Genomic DNA, 19,756 nt, shown 5'->3' on the forward strand with positions numbered 1-19,756 from the left:
CAGAGTTGCAGCAGCTGTCCTCTTCCAGCTCGTCTTCGGTTCTTTTGTTCCAGTGGTCAACTCTGCTTTCCAGTCCAAGAGACCCACCTTTTAAACAGTTCTCTTGTTCATTCCAGCCTAGCTGTCACTCACCCAGCAGGGTGGCTGTCCTTGCCGGACAGTCATCAAGCCAATCACGCCAGAGTGCATTTGGGTCTCCTAGGAGACCAAGCACATGGAGTTTCAAGCACCTCCCTCACCTTCCTGCCCACCCCAGACACTCAGACGCCAGAGGCGGTCTTCAGTCCTGAAGCCCGCCAAAGGCATATGAACAAAGGGACCAACCCTGGTTTGGCGTGCAGAGAAAAACTCTAGAAGGACCTTTCCAAAAAGAAAAGGTGAAAAAAGTAGACTGGGACCTGTTTAAAGAAAGGGGTTTAAGGCGCCATCTTGAAAAACATGGCTCCCGTGATTTTTTAGCTAAAAGGTGTTCGCGGTAAAACCACTGCCACCAGCCTTTTAAATAGGAAAGGGTAACATTTGACTGCTACATGAGTAGTTCGACACAGGGTATACTATGTAACCCCTCCAGTACTCCATTGTAAGATGGTGTGTGCTGGGTCTATACATTTGGAAAGACTAGTAAAGTCAATTTCACTTTACTTTCGCTGGAAAAACAGTAGTTTATCCCAGAGAATGTACACCTTTGGGAAGTCTAAAAAGACATCCCTGTGTCACTGCACTGAGGGTGCTGTGTAACACACATGAACAGATGATGCCTATGGAGTTATCTAAAACTCCATAATCAAAGAACACAAGTGTAAAACACACATCAAAATACATGAGAGTGGGAAAAAAGGCTCACACTCTTTCCAGGTAAGAAAATCAAGTCCTCAAAATCCAGCAAAGTTGCTGGGGGTCTCTAAGGTGAAGGGAATTAGCACATTTATCAGAATTCTCCCTAACATTTCTTACTCATCACATTGTACTTCTTGATTTTCTCTTCACAGTTAGCCGATCTGAATTAAATTCAATAATACATTTACTGACACGCAATATGGACATATCTATCATACAGCCCTCAATTAACCAATGGGGGCTTGACAATGGATAAGTAATGTAAAGCAGAACACTAATGGTATGCACTGATATTATCGAATTATGAAACAAAGAATGATTTTTAAAGGAACCCAAAACATCTATAAAACAAAATAACATTTTTTTTCTAAATTTACATATGTGGTTGGGAATGAGAATAGTAATTTTTGGGGTGGGGGAAAGTATTAAAAAAATAAACAAAATGGGGGCCTGGGTGGGGAACCCCCCCCCAGAAACAGGGGGAAAAAAAATCGTTTTGGGTTTGTACAAAATTCATTCTTTGTTTCATTTTTCAATAAAATCACATGTAACCGAGAGAGTCCTCAGGTCCTAGTGATTGCAAAATTCCCTTTGACCCCTTTCAGAGGGGTAGTAACATTTTTTGATGAGGCAGGGCTGGCGTACCGTCAATGTCTGGCTGTTTCCTTACCTCTAGTGGCTTCTAGAGTCTGGCGGTATTCAATGCTAGGTGGCCCTTCGTTGGGAGTCCTTTGACGTGTCCGTAGGAGTGTAAGAAAACTGCAACCAGAAAATTGAGAGAAGTGTTAAGGTGCAAACAATATCACCTGAAAATGCGCCATCATCAATGAGGCTGGACACGCGCGTGCCCCTCGCGAACCACCCCAACACCTACAGGACGTATATAGAATGGAAGCCCGCAGGGAGTCCTCGATTCACACATTATCAGTGCCTCGATGCAAGTGCAACAACTAGAGCCACAATCTAGGATCCCCTCCAACTGGTGAGCCGATGAGCACAAGGTCTTCTGAAGCAGAGCGGTCACAGGGAAAGCTGAGCCTCCAACATGGGGGGCCTTATGCGATGTGCAAATAAGGCCAATGGCTGCAAAATGTTCTACCATTAAGAATGTATACACGAGTCTACAGTGTTACATTGCCATCAAAATGGGATACCAATGTTATCAAGAGTAATGCTATAGCGTTTGGTAGAGCACAAGGTCTCTTGCGGGTTGAAGGCGTGTTGCTTAGTGCAAGGGTGCTTGAGTTACGTTGGCGCTCAAAGCCTGGGAAACGCTGAGGCAGATAAAACAGTCTTCGAGGACTCCTCAAAGTTGAGGCTTATCCACAGATAGGTTGGCACTTATTTCTCAAGACAGGGCTGTAGGTAGGTAGGTAGGTAGGTATGTATGGTATTTACAGTCCGGAAATATTCTGCGTGCTATACAAGCTTCATCGATACAGCGGTTACACGACAAGAGGGTCTCACATGACCACAGCAAGCACTGAGCGGGTCCATTTACACAGGTGAGATGGCTCTATGCCACGGAGCAGGTGGCAAGACACAGAGCCGTGCATTACATCCCCTTGTCCACCATCAGCCCCTGTAATGGGAGGTACTTACCTCTGCCAGCCAGGTGAGGTGCAACAGGAAACATGCTTCGAGGTTGTAGGCAATGGCATACATGATGAAGTATTGAAGACCCCTCCCACCAAAACGCCAATGTTCAGACTTTATTGGAAATAGCATGGGTGTGTAGGATTGTGATGGGGAAGAAATCCAAATGCAACACAAATCATTGTGATTTGTGAGCAGTCTCCTGGGATTAATTGGCTTAATTTTAGCTGCAAGTGCACTTCTCGTGTAATAAAAAGGTCTACAGCCAGTGTGCTTTCTCCAGCTTGATTTATCAGCATTATGTGTGTTCTTGCATCTTTTTCTTGCACTGAAGTCCTGTTAAATACTGCATTGGCAGGGTGAACCGGTTTAGTTTGTGTATAGATACGCATTTGCTATCAAATGTCCAGGCAATCACTCCATGTTCCTGCTGTTGCCATCTCTTGGCCACGTAGTAGCATCATGGCAGTGCCTGGCAAATGCCCATCGCTTGCCTACACAAAGCTTTGCCAGTGCTGGATGTCTGACAACAAAACAGAAAAAAATGAAGCAATTGGACTGTTGGAAGTTCTATTTTAAACATCATGCACTCAGTTAATCTGTCACTGCCTGACCTTTGGTTGTAGGTTTTTTTTTTCCTTTTAATTTGGGTTAAGTCTGTTCAAAAACAAATTAACATGTCACACCAGCAAGGCACCAATGTATTACACAGCCACTGCATCACAAGGCCCCGTAGTGGACAGTCGATGTTGGCAAGCTGGAATTCACTCTTGGCAAGTAAGGACTGGTGTGACGGGTGCATGTGGAGATCCGGAATTCAAGTCATGGGGGCGTGGCTGCTATATGCACATTTCATTGTGTACTCCTACATTAATGTTTGTGGTGGCAGTATGGCCAATGGGGACTGCTGGGACAAACACGAGGACTTGCATTGGCCGACACCCTGCACCAATCAGTGACGTTCCTTGGAATGCCCCTAGTTCTTGCCACTGGCTCTCAACACAACCTCTGAAGCTGCTGCACACCAGCATGGCTGCATTGCAAACTCCTCATATTGCACCCCAACCTGACACCAGAGGTGTTGCTCGGGGAGGTGGGGTGCTGAGGGGGCTATAGGCCCAGGTCTTTTGGCTGTAGCCCCGGATAGAAGCTCAAGGGTTACAACCAAAAGGCTAGCTAGCCCTGACAGTAGCGTAGTGCCAGATCTTTTCCAGACCTACCAATACCCCTGACATTAATATAGTGATCAGTGGTGGATGTGGGATAGGGAAGCTGTAGGGGAACTCGACCTTACCTTTTAGGTATGGACAAAGTAATACAAATGTTATTTTATAAAGTTATTTTAAAACTTGCTTCTGACTTGAGACCAAAAGAGCAAATTAAATACTGCCATCTCTTCCAAATCTGGCTCTCTGACACCAAGGCAAATTTTGGTTAGAGGGTGAGCGGAAGGCTATAAAAAGCTGAGTATGTTATCTTCAATCCTTCCAACCGCATATGGACCGTAGGGTGCGGGACAAAAATCCAGGGGAAATGTCAACGAATGACTGCAGCAAACAGTGGCCATCCTCCCAGGAACTTTTAGGAGGTCACATTTCAAATGTTCATGCCAACCCCCTTACCAAGGATGTGTGGATAGCGTGCCCATGCACGATCAGTGGTTCTGTAATCGACGACATTTTCTACATGAAGGATGTATGAATACGAAAAAGGGGCTTATTGGGAGTAAAATCAAAGGATTACCTGCGAGATCTGCTGGATCTCCCTCATGGCGAGGCGTATAGAGGGATACAGCCGAGGAAAGGCCCTTCCGCTGCCATGGCTGCTACCGACATCGATGCCCTGCTGGCAGCTGCTCTTCAGTTTCCGGCCCTTGATCCTCTTCATGGATGGGGAATCATCTTGCGTGGTGCCTTTGTGTGGTGGAGTGAACATCTCGGCCATTTTAATGCTTAGTCTGACCTGAGCGCCAGCCTCAGGAGGTTCGGCGTTCTCTGCCTCCTCTTCCAAGGACCTTGATTTGATCAGGAATTTCAGTTCTTCATACTCTGGTTCCCAGTCGCTTTTCTAGGAGAGGGAAAGGTGGGATAGCAAGATATAAAATTACATCTCGTCTAAGTGCTCAGACTGATCATTGGCGAGAGCCAAAACATATCAAGTAGCCGTAGACTGCACCTACTGGAGGGTTAGGGATGCTCGGCCATGTTTAACCACTGGGTGCAGATCTATCCATCGGGTGGCGTGCCTATCCATCGGGTGGCATGCCTATCCACCGGGTGGCATGCCTATCCACCAGGTGGCATCTCTAGCCACTGTGTGCAGATCTATTCATCGGGTGGCATGCCTATCCACCGGATGGCATGTCTAGCCACTGTGTGCAGGTCTATTCATCGGGTGGCATGCCTATCCACCGGGTGGCATGTCTAGCTACTGGGTGCAGATCTGTCTACCGGGTGGCATGCCTACCACCGGATGGCATGTCTAGCCACTGTGTGCAGGTCTATTCATCGGGTGGCATGCCTATCCACCGGGTGGCATCTCTAGCCACTGTGTGCAGGTCTATTCATCGGGTGGCATGCCTATCCACCGGGTGGCATGTCTAGCTACTGGGTGCAGATCTGTCTACCGGGTGGCATGCCTACCACCGGGTGGCATCTCTAGCCACTGTGTGCAGATCTATTCATCGGGTGGCATCTCTATCCACCTGTCGCATGTCTAGCCACCAGGTAGCATCTCTAACCACTGTGTGCAGATCTATTCATCAGGTGGCATGTCTATCCACCCATCGCATGTCTATCCACCAGGTGGCATGTCTAGCCACTGGGTGGCAACTCTAGCCACTGGGTGCAGATCTGGTCATCGTGTGGCATGCCTATCCAACGGGGGGGGGGCAGCTCTAGCTTCTAGGTGCAGATCTATTAATTGGGTGGCATGTCTAGCTACTGGGTGCATATCTGTCCACTGGGTGGCATGCCTAACCACCGGGTGGCATCTCTACCTACTGTGTGCAGATATATTAACCGGGTGGCATGTCTAGCCACATTTCAATTCTCAATTTTTGTAAAGTATGTAGAAATGGAAATGCTCTGCCACTAGGTTATCCCAAACATATCAACACAAATAGAAATACATATGTACCTGTTACCTTTAACCTTTGATCTCCTGTACTAATTGTTCCCCTTGAAGAACTATCGTCTCACTGGTATAAATGTCCAAGTTTCGGAAGCGGGGTGTTGAGGTAGATTCATGTGGACATCCCCGCTTTCTACAGAGCCCTTTTTATCTTGCCAAGTGTCATCACTAGATAAATGCCAGCGTTGGCAAAAGTAAAGAAACCCGTAGCTTTTCGTCGTAATAGAATCACCCCACAAGTCCTTGCCGAATAGGAGCGTTGGCGTCAAATCACCCAAAATAACGTCTACATGTTGGATTGTGGGAGCTGCAGCTTGTAAACATGTACCCCTTATGCACCCACTTACTAGAGCAACTGGAAAGTTGTGGCATGACTGGGTGCTTCAGTACTTTTTGTTTTTTAGAACACAGGTAGGTAGAATGATGGACTGCCCCAAACACTAATGGGCGAGGGGATCGCCCAACGACAGACAACTCAGCAGGCATCACTCAAACTTTCACTGGTTTTGCTTCCACAGACAGCACTCCAGATAGTTTCTTTAGTCTGTGGTTAGCCTTGATGACCTATGCTTCTGAAAGTATCAAGAACCGCACAAGCTAACCTTTGCGGAATAGGCTTATGACCGTGTCCTTAGCAGTTGTCGTCCTCCATGCCGGAATAATGTTAGACGTCTGGGACACACTTGCAAGGGCTACGCATGCGATAGTACAAGGAGGCAGGGTTAGTCTCTAGGTTCATGACCATACACAGGGGCAGCGTACGCTCTAGGGTGTATTCCAGTACTATTAGACAGGGTTTCTCCTCCAGGCTTAGGGTTTTGGCTAACCTCCAAAGGATGGGCTTGTGACACTGCAAGGACAGAGGGCTCAACTCCAAGGGATAGGCATCTGAGATAATCAGGGGGGTGGGTAGCGTCCAAGGGCTAGGAAAGTGACGGTGTCAACAGGCAGGAGATATCCCGGAGGCCTATTCGGTTCCATGTAATAATGTCCCCGCAAAAATATCGCCGTGCAAAAACACCGCCGAAAAACGGCCGTTTTTTTGTGGGGACATTATTAGATGGAACATGCGGGGGACTCCCCCGCAACCTCCAAACCTTTGTTTTTTCTTCATGGGGAGCGGGGGACACCCCCGCTACCTCTGTCCCCATATATATGGTCACTCAAATTATCTCGCCAATACTTTTTCCCGGCGATGTCCCCATATATATGGTCACCCAATAATATCGCCACGACTTTTTCCCGGCGACCATATATATGGGGATAATATTACCTGATACCGCCTATTCATGGAAGAGAATCAGGAGGAATATTGTTCAATCTCCAAGGGCCGGGCTCACAGTAGCAGGAGGCATTGCATCAGGACACGAACCGCCATGGGCTACACCTGACATAACCAGAGACACTCCGTCACGGTATCAGGTAATCAAATTGCGGCAAACTTTAAGGGGAGACGTGTTGCGGGGGTGTCCCCTGCTCCCCTTAAATGGTATAATGGGTCCAGAGGTTGCGGGGGTGCCCCCCGCATCCTTTACATGGTTGTGGCAGCAAAACCACAGCATTTTTGCAACAATATTTTTGATCCAGTGCCATTTTTGCTGCGATTTTATGACATGGAACCTCCGTCACCCATCCTGCAACAGTAAGTGGCAAACAACATTTAACTCAACTGGTTCATTATAATAAATCAGAATACATCATGATTTAGGCTGCACTGGGATGAAAATATAACAAAGGAGCGATGGTGTCAGAGATAAAAAAGGAGGAATCTTGCGAAGCAACAACCACTAGATTGGGAAAGTACTCACATGTTCACACGGAATGGTCAACGTTTCCATGAATGGTTGAAGGCCAACAGTCTTGTGATACTGTACAAGATTAGTTAGCGAGGTGTGCACTCTGTCCTCTCCTGGGATCACGTACCGGCCATTTGACTTCATATCAATCATATAGTGCCGGCAGCGGGTTTCGCCGCTAAGGGATCAAACAGGAGATCCAGGTTAGTATGTCAAGCTCAGCTGCATGGCCACAACCCTCAGACCCTGTCAAGGATGATCTATAGCGATGACCAAGAAGGTCTGTGAACCGGTCACACTGATGGCACTCAGATGGAATTATATAAACACATTACGCTGCAACATAGCTGACTATTCAGACAGAATAAAACCAGCATAGAGACTGTGAAACTGTATCAGGTAATAAGGTCCCCATACGTAATGTCCCCATACATAATGTTGCCGGGGAAAGCCATTGGCAATATTATATCTGGTGACATGTATGGGGAAGGGTTGCAGGGGTGTCCCATGCTCCCCTTGTAAAAAAAAGAAAACAATTCGGGGGCTCTGAGTGTGTCTCCCACATGTTCTAATAATGTATCCGCAAAAAACTGCAACATTTTTGTGGGGACATTATTACATGGAACCAGTGAAACATGCATGACTGAGCCATGCAAACATTGCTGAAACAGGTACTCTTGCCTCAACCTCAATACATCTTGAAAGAATAGTAGATAGACACATTAAGTTTGAAGGCAATGTATCATTACACTATGACAAGCTGTTTTTTGTTTTTACAGTATGCAGGTCACGCCTCTGCCCTTTCATGGCATACTAAGTAACACAGTTATGTTAACTAAACGTACTGGTATTCATGGTAGCAACTAAGAAAGATGAAAGGATGTCTTGGCCCTTCCTGGTTTCAACCCTATGACATGCAAGTTTCACACTGAGCTCCAGAGCAATCGCTTAACTCACCAATCTAGAAGCCTGTCTTTAAGGAATGTGGGTCAGTCATGGGACAAAGGCTGTAGGAGGGTCTCCACTCTGTAAACTGTTAGACAAGTGAAAGGATATTAAAATGAAATAAAAAAGTCCCTCAAATACCTTTCTGCAACCCCAGAGCTGGAAATTAAAACCTGACGATTCAGAGCTTTTATAAAATGATCTTTTGAGCCTTCTTTGTCCATAGTGTAAGGAAGGCATAGCATCAAAGTAAGACAGACACAACTGAGCACAGTTCAATGGTGTTTATTAAACTGTAAAAAATGGGTGAGATAAACACCTAATCTAAACCTAAATTTAAGATGGGAGCATACTAAAAAAAACTATTGCCAATCCTTACCGCTATGCTAGAAAAGAGTGTGGGATAACCTTCCCAAGAAATGAAAGAAGTAATAATAAGTCAGGGCGCTTTGGCCGTGGATTTCCTTCCCCACGTTTTTTATCATGGGACAAGGCAGTAATGTTGAGCACAGCATCCTCATGGTCTTCTCTGGCATGAGCTTACAGTTCCTTTTCCAATATCCGGCTCTTCTGTGCCCAAGTCTCTTTCATGCAAAGTCTCTTGCTTCAGAGTTCGTGATGTATCGTACACAACAACAAAAGTTCCTTTGGTGACTCTTTACAGTGTGTGATCCCTCTTCACCCTTGGATCCCCTCAGCTTGGCTTCGATCCTTTCCTTAACGACAGCCTCTCTTGATCGGGCTCAGACCATCCCCTCACTGTGGACATCCCTCAGTCGGCTTTATGCTCGTCAACACAGTGTTCATGGGTATCTTACTGTTTACTCCAATTCACAGGCATCCCTCAGTCGGCTTCATGCTCGTCATCACAGTGTTCATGGGTATCTTACTGTTTACTCCAATTCACAGGCATCCCTCAGTCGGGTTCACATTTGCCAAATTATCACAGTTTACCTAGTTTTCACAATGTGGGATTCACTTCCCTTAGCTTTGTTCTGGATTCCCTCCATTGGGTTCATACTGCCATTTAGACCAAAGGTCCTCACCTTGTAATATTCAAGAGTCGTAATGTCTTTTTAAACAATTGTACAGCTTATTCTCTCCACTTTACCATCTCCACTTTACTGTTTCCCAAAGCACCTGCCAATGTACATCTCACTGGGTCACTCTTAATTTATGACAGATGCTGGTTTCACAAAATCACATGACGTTCCCCTCTTCCGCACACAAACGCCACTTTCACATTTCCTTTTGTGCACACTTTCACGACATGTCAAAGACATGAGACTGTACAAGGGGGTTGGCTTGACCCTTGTATCACCACTTTGACACTCCACGCTTTTCTTTCCAGTTTTGCTAACCAAAAACGTTCTTAGTTCAATACTTTCTCTTTCTTTCAGGAGATGGCTACCAGCTAGAGCGTATCGAATGAGCTCCCACTTGGCGCCGGCCCACTATTTCTGGTACCGATTTCACTCACAAAAGACCACAGTCTATTATCTTCTTTCTTCACATACAATGTTGCCACGGCAACCTTGTGCCTAACACAGTCCGGTCCATTATCATCTTCTTCCAACTCACCGGCTCTGCTTAACTCAGCGTTTTCTTTGCCGCGGACGTCCAGGACGGTACTACAATGGCAACCGCTTCTCCCCAACCTGGCAATTAGTGCGGGAGGGTTCCATGTACCGCTGACATCCGACAACATTTGCCAGCTGCAATTCCCGGGCCTCATGCTTTTTTTCTCTCTGAGGTTTCGCAGCTCTGGGTTGAAAAGGGCAAAGGCAATTCCCTCCTGGTCGTCCTTTCAGATCTCCCCGCCTTTCTCCTTCATTTGAACTGCCCTCCTGGAATAGCTGCTTCGTCATGTGTTTGGCCTTGCTCAAAGGGTGTTCTCGTGCTTCGCCTTTTTATTCCTATGGGCAAGACAAAGGGCAGTCAGGTGTGTGTGTAGTTATCGACAATTGCCTGACTCTGCCCATCCCTGGTGTTGGGGATATATCAGGTAAACGGCTCTGGGGTTAGTCCGTTGTCTCTCATGATGGGAGAGTGCTTGTGTCAGAAAAGGGGGGGGATAGTTTCTAAATGTACTACTGGGTATGATGAGAAAAGGTGTCATAAGAAATTATATCCCTCGTCCTGGGGGGGGGGGGTTGATAAACTCGGAAGGGTGAGTTTTGTAGGGTTTGTGAAATGAGTAGGGGGGGGGGGGATCGTGAGAACTAACAGAGTTTGGGACATAATAAGAGGGACGGGGAGAAGAATGACTCCGAGTACTGGGATAGGCAACCGGAAAATAGGGATTCTGGGAGATGTAGTTTCCCACTCCAAGAAGGGTTGTTGGATTCTGGTAAGGGAGATTCATTGGGTGGAAGTGAGGTTGATCTGGAACAGCCCATAAAAGCCTTAGGAACTTCACCCTCCTCGTCATCTTCCTCTGTGTAATACCGCATCTCACCTGCCACATTCCCCAGAGCATAACCCCTGGTTCCCCTTCCCATGTGATCTTCCCTCACTCGTCCACCCCCAGGGTTGGGATCTGAGAGCACCAATCCTTCCCTGGCCACCTGAATAAGGGATTCTTGGTATCTACTTGAGAGACTACCCTCAGGTTTCACACAATTGTCAGTAAATATGGCAACAAAGGGGTTCAGTGTAATCTACTGTGACGATTCACTGGATGTTATCACTTCGCTCAGAGGGGGAGCCCTTTCCCATGAGGCAGGGAGGTGAGGCTGCTACCGGATGGTAACCCTGGGGGTGGTATGTCGTAGGATATCATGTGGAGGGACTCCCCCCCCCACCCCCCTTTTAGGGAGAAGGACGACCATCTAGAGTATAGCCCTTATGAGAACATCCCACATACTCTAGCCTCCCCTTCCTATACTAACCTCTTTGTATACAGTAAACCAGTGTACTGTTATAAAGCAAAGTACCTCTCCTTCTGGATCAGCAACACAAGTTTTAATCTCCCACGTTCAGTGCACAGCAAACCTGCCATCGTCCGTGGCTGCCCGAGACAGAGTGACAATTTCTATACAATATCGCCAGCAGTGTCTGGCCCCATTGTAGAAGTCCTTTGCCTCTGAGAGGTTTCATCTTCAATGCTCCACAGGGCCAAGTCGTCCCAGTACTTGGATTACCTAGGTTCCTGTTCTTCGTCTCAGTACTTTCCAGAACAATGAGCTCCTTTGCCTTATAGCATACTCTGGCTGTGCTATAGCATTCCCGGATACCTTCTATGTTCCTTCAGCCTCTTGACACTGCTATGCACTGGTCTGCTCCTGCAGACGTTTTGATCATCAGATGCAGAGGACTGCCAGCTAAGTGCGGGATCGGAATTCTAACCAATGTTGTCTCTGCGTTGTCTTGCTTCCAAGACAAATGCGTTGCCCCTGAGCTATCCAGACCAGTACTGCCATATTCTTTAGTTTCTAGTGTAAGGGACACAAGTAAGGCTTTCTTGACACAGGAAGGTAGCATTCTAGTTGACAGACATCTGACAGATACCTTATCTGTAGTTGAGGCAGGGAAACCCCTCTTAGGAATAGGGACAGACCGTTTCCCTCTTGCCTTCTTTTTAAAATAAATGTATTTAGCCCCAAAAATGTCACCTTTGTGTCAGCTTCCTTCTTCTGCACACTTACACTACACATATATCTTTAACAAATATGATCATGTGTAACCTGTATAAACCCATAAGGAACATGTAATACCCCCCCCTATGCACTGGTACCCAATCTATGGTCACTTATAAGTCTCTTACCAGAGGAATCATTCTTAGGCCTTGGTGTCCAATGAGAACACTCCAATGGGGAAGGAGAGGGTTTTTCCCATATTAATGCCTGTTGTGAGCATGGCTCTTATGTGTAATAATTGAGGATGTCCCTTATATGCTGGTGAGTAGGAAGTGGACATTCCAAAATGGCACCTCCAGAATATTACCTCTGAAGGTTTCTTTAATTTGACTGGCTGACCCGGCTTTTTCCCAGAAAAGTCATCATTCATGGTTTTATCAGGGATATAAATGCCACATGAGACCCTTAAAACCCTATGCGTCTCAGGGTTATAAATAGGAATGGGAGAACTGGCTTGAATCAGATTGAAGCTTATCTTAATAAAGGGGCTCCAGCGATTCAGCACATTTGATTCTGAAACTCCAAATGGTTTGAAACTTTTGAAGTGGAATTCAAGCCACTCGTATAGATAAGAGTATTTGATGTTTGACTCAGCCGGAATAACATTTATGAAAATACTAAATTCTGTCGTACTTCTTTCTAAGGGAAATTATGGAATTGAGTCATCATTTGCTGCCTGCAGACCTTCTGTTGGAGGGAGAATAGAGACAAGCCTCCAGAACCTGTGTGCTCAGTTTCAAAACCATCCTTTATCCAAATCCCCATGTAGATGAAAAAGTGCACTTCATTTTCGTAGTTGAACCCTTTTATTTTATGTAAATCGTTATTTTGGTTTACTGTTGGTTTTACTTATCACCGAGTCAGTGCTCGGGCAGCGTGCTGCTGACTCAGTCACTGCCTTTCTTTCTTACTTAGTGCACACAAATTCAGGACATTGTTCATGGTAGGCAAATATTCCACAATTAGTTCAATTATTTCAAGCCATGAGTTTTCTCTACAAATCAGTTTTCTTTTCCTTTAATTAGTCTAATTGGTGGTTTTGTTATCCTTAATCATTTTGCTATTTTCTGAAAAACGAGTGTTTGAGCAAGCCATTGGTTTGTGATTGATACTATCCAGTTGTAGAGTAGATATTTGCATTTTTATTTAATTTGGTTTTATTATGATTTTTTGTTTCTCTTGAAACATACATTTTTCTGCAGTTTTCTATGAACATTAATTCCTTTTGCAGTCAAAATGTAAATGTATTTCTTTAGTAGGAATCTGATTTCTTTGTCCCATTTATTTTCTTTTATTCCACGCTCTACAATACGATCTTTGAAAATAAATGTAATTTTGAATAAAACATTCTCCAGAGGCCTGTACGAGCAAGCAAAGTGTAAAAGAAAAGAGAGAGAGAACAGCACTTGTGGTGGGAGCACCATTACAAATTTTGATATCACTACATTTGTTAGAGATGTGCTTTTCTGTGAAACAAGCTTTTAAAATTTTTCAGGGAGCAGCTGTTCTGTGACGGAGAGCCAGATCAAATTGTACCGGAGAGAGAAACCAACCCAAAACAAACATTTCTAAGGCAGCCACATTTCTGTGGGAGGTAGCTTTATTAAGAAATACTATGTTTGTAGCAACAAACTCTTCATCTCTTGGCAAGTATAAGGACACAAAAAAGCTGCAAAAGAGAACAGGTGCCTACGAAAGTTGCCAAAGTGCCAACAAAAAACAGAATGCCTTATAAGTGCTTGTCAACATTTGTGGAGATGGTACTCCCACTGGATGTGTAGTAGGTGACCATGGCATTTCTGCAACAATGGAGGCATCTGTAAATGAAAGCCCTATGCCTAATCGTGCTGCAAGACAATTTGCGACCAAAGAAGGTGGTCCCGGTACTGATAAATCCCATATTAAACGCGTGTCTATGGCTGAGGGGAGGGATAATCTGAATATATGATATATGTCATTTATAACACACCTGTACACAAGCATTTATGAACAGTCCTCAAGTGAATGAGGTATGGTCACTTGAAAGAGTGTTATACTGGGTGTTGCGCTGGCGCCGACTACCTGTTTGCCGGGGCCCTTGCTTGGATCTTAAAGCCAGACTGCAAACAGGAGTGTTGAGAAGTTGATGCGGAGCAGAGAACCAACCCAATACTCTCCACTAGCTCTAACACAGGGGTCAGTACTGAGCCAGCTTCTCTAATTTACGTGGCGTTGGAACAGTGCAAGCACTGACAAGGAAGACCTCAGAGAATCTGGATGTGTAAGAAGGCTGCACAGGCAAATGGTCCCTTTGGAAGTGCAGGTTGGAGTCAATGAAACTCAACCAGAAAGGACTCCTCAGGATACACAGGCTGGCAGATGTGGCAGGCAGGAAGAGGGAACCCAAGGCAGAGAGGTAGACTGACAAGGCAGGCTGAAGGGAACCACAAGGCAGACAGGAGGGCTGAGAGGAGAAGCCCAAGGCAGGCAACAGGTGTGAGGGTGGGAGGAGAACATGAGAGGACCTAAGGAGCAGAGGAAGACCAAGAAGCAAGTCAGGCAGTCAGGAGCAGGGAACAGGGATCCAAGCGAGCCAGGGGAAGTACAAGGAGCACAAGGAGTGTAAGCCAACAGGGAACAAACTAGTCTTGAACCGCATTGAGAAGCGCAGAGTCAGCTGGCTCGGTTCTTGATATAGTGCTACAGGGCAAAAGTGAGGTTTGGAGGACAAGCAGAAATGTCCATGTAGCCCTCAGGACTGCGCGCATGTTCGGAACAATGAACACGGCATTCGCAAATAAGCAGTGCCAAAACTATGGCGTTGCTCTGACAAGCAGAATCCCTGAAGCAACCATTGTGGGGAAACCGCCATCTCAGATAGATGATCCAGGATAGGATCCCGCGAGCCCCTAGCCTCCGAACAGAACGGCAGGTAAGTGATGTGACAAAGAGAAACAATACATGATTTAAGTGACAGCATTGTTGAATTGTACTTAATGTAGACTCTGCAGTTGCTGATTGTTAAGGTTGTTTTGCAGCAACCTCAATAAGATGCTAACACACATGACAAGGAAGTGGGGAGTCAGAAATGAGAGTCGGACACAAGTTTGCCATCTTTTTGGTTAAATACTTTTATTGATAATAAAAGGGTTAGGAAAAGGCATCTGTCCTTGTTCTAAGAGGAATTTCCCTACATAGACAAAACTAAGAATCTGTCAGTGTCAGGATGTCAAAAACAAAAAACTGTCCTGTGTCCAACGTGATACCCCCGAGACTGGGCAAGTAATAAATGTAATAAATAAACGTTCTATTCTGAACCTCACACTACATACTTAACATAGGTGAAAAAGGGAGTGGTCTTTGACCTTGATTGTTCTGGACAATTGTTTGTAAATGACTTAAACAAATGTTTAAGGATAAACTTCTTGGTTCCAGAGGGTAGTTCCCTTCCCCTGGATCCTTCTTTATTCCTTGGGCTTATTATTTACAACAGTCTTTGGGCCCTTCTCGGCCATGTATAATACTTGCAAAACAACTGTGACTTCACAATTGTATTTTTTCTTTGTAACAGTTCTTTGGGCCTCTCGTTGCCAAGTGCAACACTTGCACACACAAGTTTTACACAATCCTTTTTAACTGCCTTCTCTAGTCTCCTGCCAGGACTTCTGCTTCACACACTTGAGATTTCCTGGTGTACTCTTGTGGCAGGTCTTCTAATGTCTACACGCTTGTGAATGGCTGTTCTATTCCTCTGCGAGGACCTCTGCCCATTTGGGTTTTCTACCCGCTCCAAAAGCTGCTTGTATACGATATTGGATAATGTCTCTGCCAGATATATTATATTCTGTCTGCTTTTTTCATATTTCCACTGTGTACATTTGCACATTAGTAAAGTGGTTATTTGTGACTTAATTTCCCTTGTTTCAATATCTCAATTTCGCTGATACGCCACGGTGTCCCCGTTGCGCTCATGAGAACTCACCAGTTTCTGTAGGCATAAATATCTTCGCTCGTCGTCGCCTGGTGAAGGATTCCCTCCTTCTCCCGTGGTGGGGCAAGAGCACAGCGTTTGGTGCCGCGCTGGCGTTTGCAGCACTCTTTGGTTACCGGACTCTGTTGGCCACGCCCCCCTGCCCATATCTGATCAGCATTCACCCCTCAGCGATAAGGGTGCAGTGTTTAGTGCCGAGTGGTGATCGGCGCTGTGGGGGCTCGAGGCCAAAACTTGGGACAGCCTGGACACAGAGACTTGAGGCGAGCTAAAGTTGCCTGTAACGAAGTCCGGTGCAGAAGAGCGTAGAAGCCATGCTGGAGTGACTACAGAGCACTCACCTACCTCTCCCTTTCTTCCACTTCTTTTTTGCACTCAACTGGCTTCCCAAGACCCTCACATACCCATATCTCAGCACAAGACTCTGGCTGTGAGAAGACAGCGGCAGCAGGGGGGGTTGCCCTCGTCCAAGTCCTCCGACTTTGTTTTCGTGGGCCACCAGGGTATTTGCTAGCAAGCCCACTGATTCTGTGCGCCCTTTAGAAGAGGTCTATCGAAACCTGGGGCAATATAAAGACGCCATGGAAGCGGCTGTAAGAGCCCCAACTGATTTCAACCAGCCTCGGATGTATTACAACCTGGGTGGCCTTTTTGATACACTTCCGGGAGTAGGAAGCAATGTAATTACCTAGGAAAGTTTGGCCACAAACAGTAGCATGTTCACCAATGGAGGGGATACCCTGTGCTATGACATCATCAATAATAAGGCAAAGGACCTTATTGGAATGACCGATTTTGACTCCCATCTTCCTACCAACGCCCTTCTGCATCATGAGCCGATCAACCAGATTTGTGTCCCTTTTGCGTCTATTAGCCATTTGCCACCTGACATTATGTACCCAGGGGCAGACAGAGGGGTTAGTGTGTCGGCTGTCCTTTGTGGTGTGCAAAAATATGCCATCAACTTTCCCTGTGACTCATAGCCCTGTCCACGGTCCTGCACCTATGGCAGGTTCTTGTAGGGAAGATGAAGATGGAGGGAGAGGGATGAGACGAAAAGGAAGGTCTTGAGAAGTTTCTGGAACTTAAAAAGATCCCCTCAAGTCTGAGCGGAGGGTAGGGAGGCTGTTCCAGAGGGAGGTGCCAGCCGAAGAGAGGGATCTACCTCCCACTCTCTGTTTGGAGAAACATTTGACCTGTAGAGAGTCGAAGCCAGAGGAAGGATTCTGGATGGGAGGTATTTCAGGAGGGAAAGCTGAATGTAGAGCCCCAGACAGCCTTGTGGATGATGCAAAGGGGTTTGAATGTGATCCTTGAAGTCACTGGGAGCCAGAGGAGAGATTTTAGGGTTGGAGCGTCTCTCTTGCTCCATATTGATCGATCTCTCCTCTTCTTCCTCTCAGTATTTCGTGAATTCTGGGAACTGACGTCCATTGCAAGTGATTGAGTTATGAAACTTGCATGAGCATTTAAAAGGTTTTTATGGCAACTCATTTCTGATGGACTGAGAAGTGGAATTGAAAAAAAGGCAATTCCATAAAATTGCCAAAGTTGGTTCACAGGTTTTACTAAAAGCGTTTCCCTCGTCTTCATGGGAAAAGGAGCAGAAATAAAGCAATAAGCCATGAGGGTTTCAGACATGGGGAGGTTATTCTCAAGGGTAAATGGGGGATACCATGTCTCACCCGATGGAGTCATGACATCTCCCTGGTGGCCATCTCTTCCCATGTGATCCTCCCTCATATTGCTGCCCCCAGGGTCAGGATCAGGTAGCGACTGCTGTCCCCTGGCCACACGGGGTGAGGTCACCACCAGGAGATCAATGAGGACTCCACCAGATTCATCAGAGAAGCCTAAACTCTCTGAAAGGTAAGTAATGTGACAGAGTGACCAGGCTTACATCTGAGGTAGGGATCGCAAGTGGACACAAAAGTACAGATAAAATAACTGAACAGGTGGGGGATAACAAGGAAACAGCACAACCGCGCAAGCAGGTAAAGCCCCCTATGGGCCTACACAATTAAGCATAGTGTCCTAAAGACACAACACACCCCCGTTATATGTAAAAGACCCTAAACCTGGTGGTCAGCACCTAATACATATAGGTAGGGGATGGGAGAAAAAGGGAAGTAGACATTTTTACTTAACAGAAGAGTTTTTTAAAATTCCCCACACCAACACTCCACATTAACTGTGACCCTCTAGGACATAGGGCCTCATTACGAGTATGGGGTATGAGTAGGGCCTCATTGCCGCTTTTAGCAGCATGGCTACCCCCATACCGGGTTCCTGTAATGGGGAAATACCGGGCCATTCCGACCTTGGAGGGCCCGGTATTTCCCCATTCCAGGAACCCGGACCCGGTAAATCCCGATTCCCATTTAGTAATAAGTACAGGGCTTCTTTTCATAGGTGTGGTTTCCAGAGTTTGGTATCCAGGAGCCTGTACCATGTGACAGCGAAGATCCAATCAACCAAGGAAAGAAACAAAGGATCTTCCCACAATGTCAACCTTCATAAAAGACATGACAACCTGTAAAGACAGCTCTTGGTGGTCTAGATTACGGCAGTACTGCAGCACACGATCCGAGGATGGGGCTAGTGGTTGGAGGCCTCCTCAGATGTCCCACGCTGATCTGGTGTTGCACTGAGGCCTCAACTCACTTCTAGGCAACATCAGCATCCTACAGCCAAGTAGGAGATTGTGGTGCGAAACTGCGAGTGGTGGTGGTAAATGGGCCAGACAGCGGTCCCAGTGCGGAAGGCCTGACCCAGAAGATGTGGGGAGGCAGGAGTCTTCAGGAAGCCGGACTGGACCTCCAGAGGCAAACATCGTTGGAGAAATATCCTAAGCAAGTCGGCTGACATGGTTCCTCCAAACAGCAGAACAGGAACCAAGAGAGGGAACAAGGGCCTAGGCAGGGCCTTAAGTCTATGTAAAAAGGGGCTGGCCAAAGGCCAGTCAACTAGTCACTGAAGGCGGATGAGGACAAAAGGGTCAGATAACCAACTAGAGCATGAGGCATGAACTGGGCACCAAACAACCAACATGGTGCTCTACAGACCTAAAATGTGCTCCTAACGATTCTTTATGCAAAGGGTTAAATAACCATCACTGTGTCAACATCTTCATCAATGTAGAAAACAATTTCTTGTTCACAATATACATTGTGTACATTAAATTCTATCAACAATATCAAAAAACACTTTCCAAGGGGAATTAGTGAATGATATTTACACCAACGGTGGATGCACATGGACATTCTGCGCTGGCCGATAGCTGATTGTTCACCCATTTTTGAGGGCACAGATTAAAAGGGGAAAAGGTTCTAGCAAGATAATGACACTGAACAGAGGTAACAAGTGTCCGTCCAGTTCAATGTAGAGGGCAAAGCAGAGGAGAGAGCGCTTTGAGGGAGGACTTGACTTGGTACAGGTTAGGAGCCATGGGATCAGTTTGGAACTTCCGCTTAGTGACACGCAAAGGTGAGTGTGAGAAGTGTGAGAGCTGGAGGGTACTAAGATGGTGAAGAGAATTATCTTAGGGAGACAAGTTGACGGAGAGGGCAGAGGAGTGAACGGAAGAGGATAGGAAGTTGAGGTCAACTGTCAGGAACGGTGGCTGGAAGTTTTGGAACCATTGGAGATATGGATTTCCTTGGTGATGTGGGATGTTTTCACCCACGCATCCAAGCTCTACAACAGTACTGTGAATTGCTGGTAGCAGAAACATCAGAATGGCCACCGGAAAGCATGCTGCTCGCCAGAAATCATCCAAAAATGCACAGTAAAAATCTGAAAGATAGGCTGCCATCTACTTTTGCCATGTCAGTGAGCACAGG

General features: G+C 46.2%; 1 protein-coding gene across 2 annotated transcripts in view; it reads right to left on the reverse strand.

Annotated features, from left to right (window-relative positions):
- The window catches only part of LOC138511235 (myosin-IIIb-like), a 686,303-nt gene that overhangs the window by 38,547 nt on the left and 628,000 nt on the right, over positions 1 to 19,756 (reverse strand). For both annotated transcript variants that reach the window (XM_069626778.1, XM_069626777.1), the window contains exons 27-29: positions 7,374 to 7,539; positions 4,177 to 4,500; positions 1,508 to 1,596 (exon numbers count right to left, since the gene is read on the reverse strand). In XM_069626778.1, the coding sequence (XP_069482879.1) occupies positions 1,543 to 1,596; positions 4,177 to 4,500; positions 7,374 to 7,539 (544 nt within the window). In that variant the 3' untranslated portion in view covers positions 1,508 to 1,542. The remainder of the gene's footprint in view (positions 1 to 1,507; positions 1,597 to 4,176; positions 4,501 to 7,373; positions 7,540 to 19,756) is intronic.

Source organism: Ambystoma mexicanum, chromosome 6p, assembly GCF_040938575.1.
Source record: "Ambystoma mexicanum isolate Mex_15411 chromosome 6p, UKY_AmexF1_1, whole genome shotgun sequence".
NCBI classification, from domain to species: Eukaryota; Metazoa; Chordata; class Amphibia; order Caudata; family Ambystomatidae; genus Ambystoma; species Ambystoma mexicanum.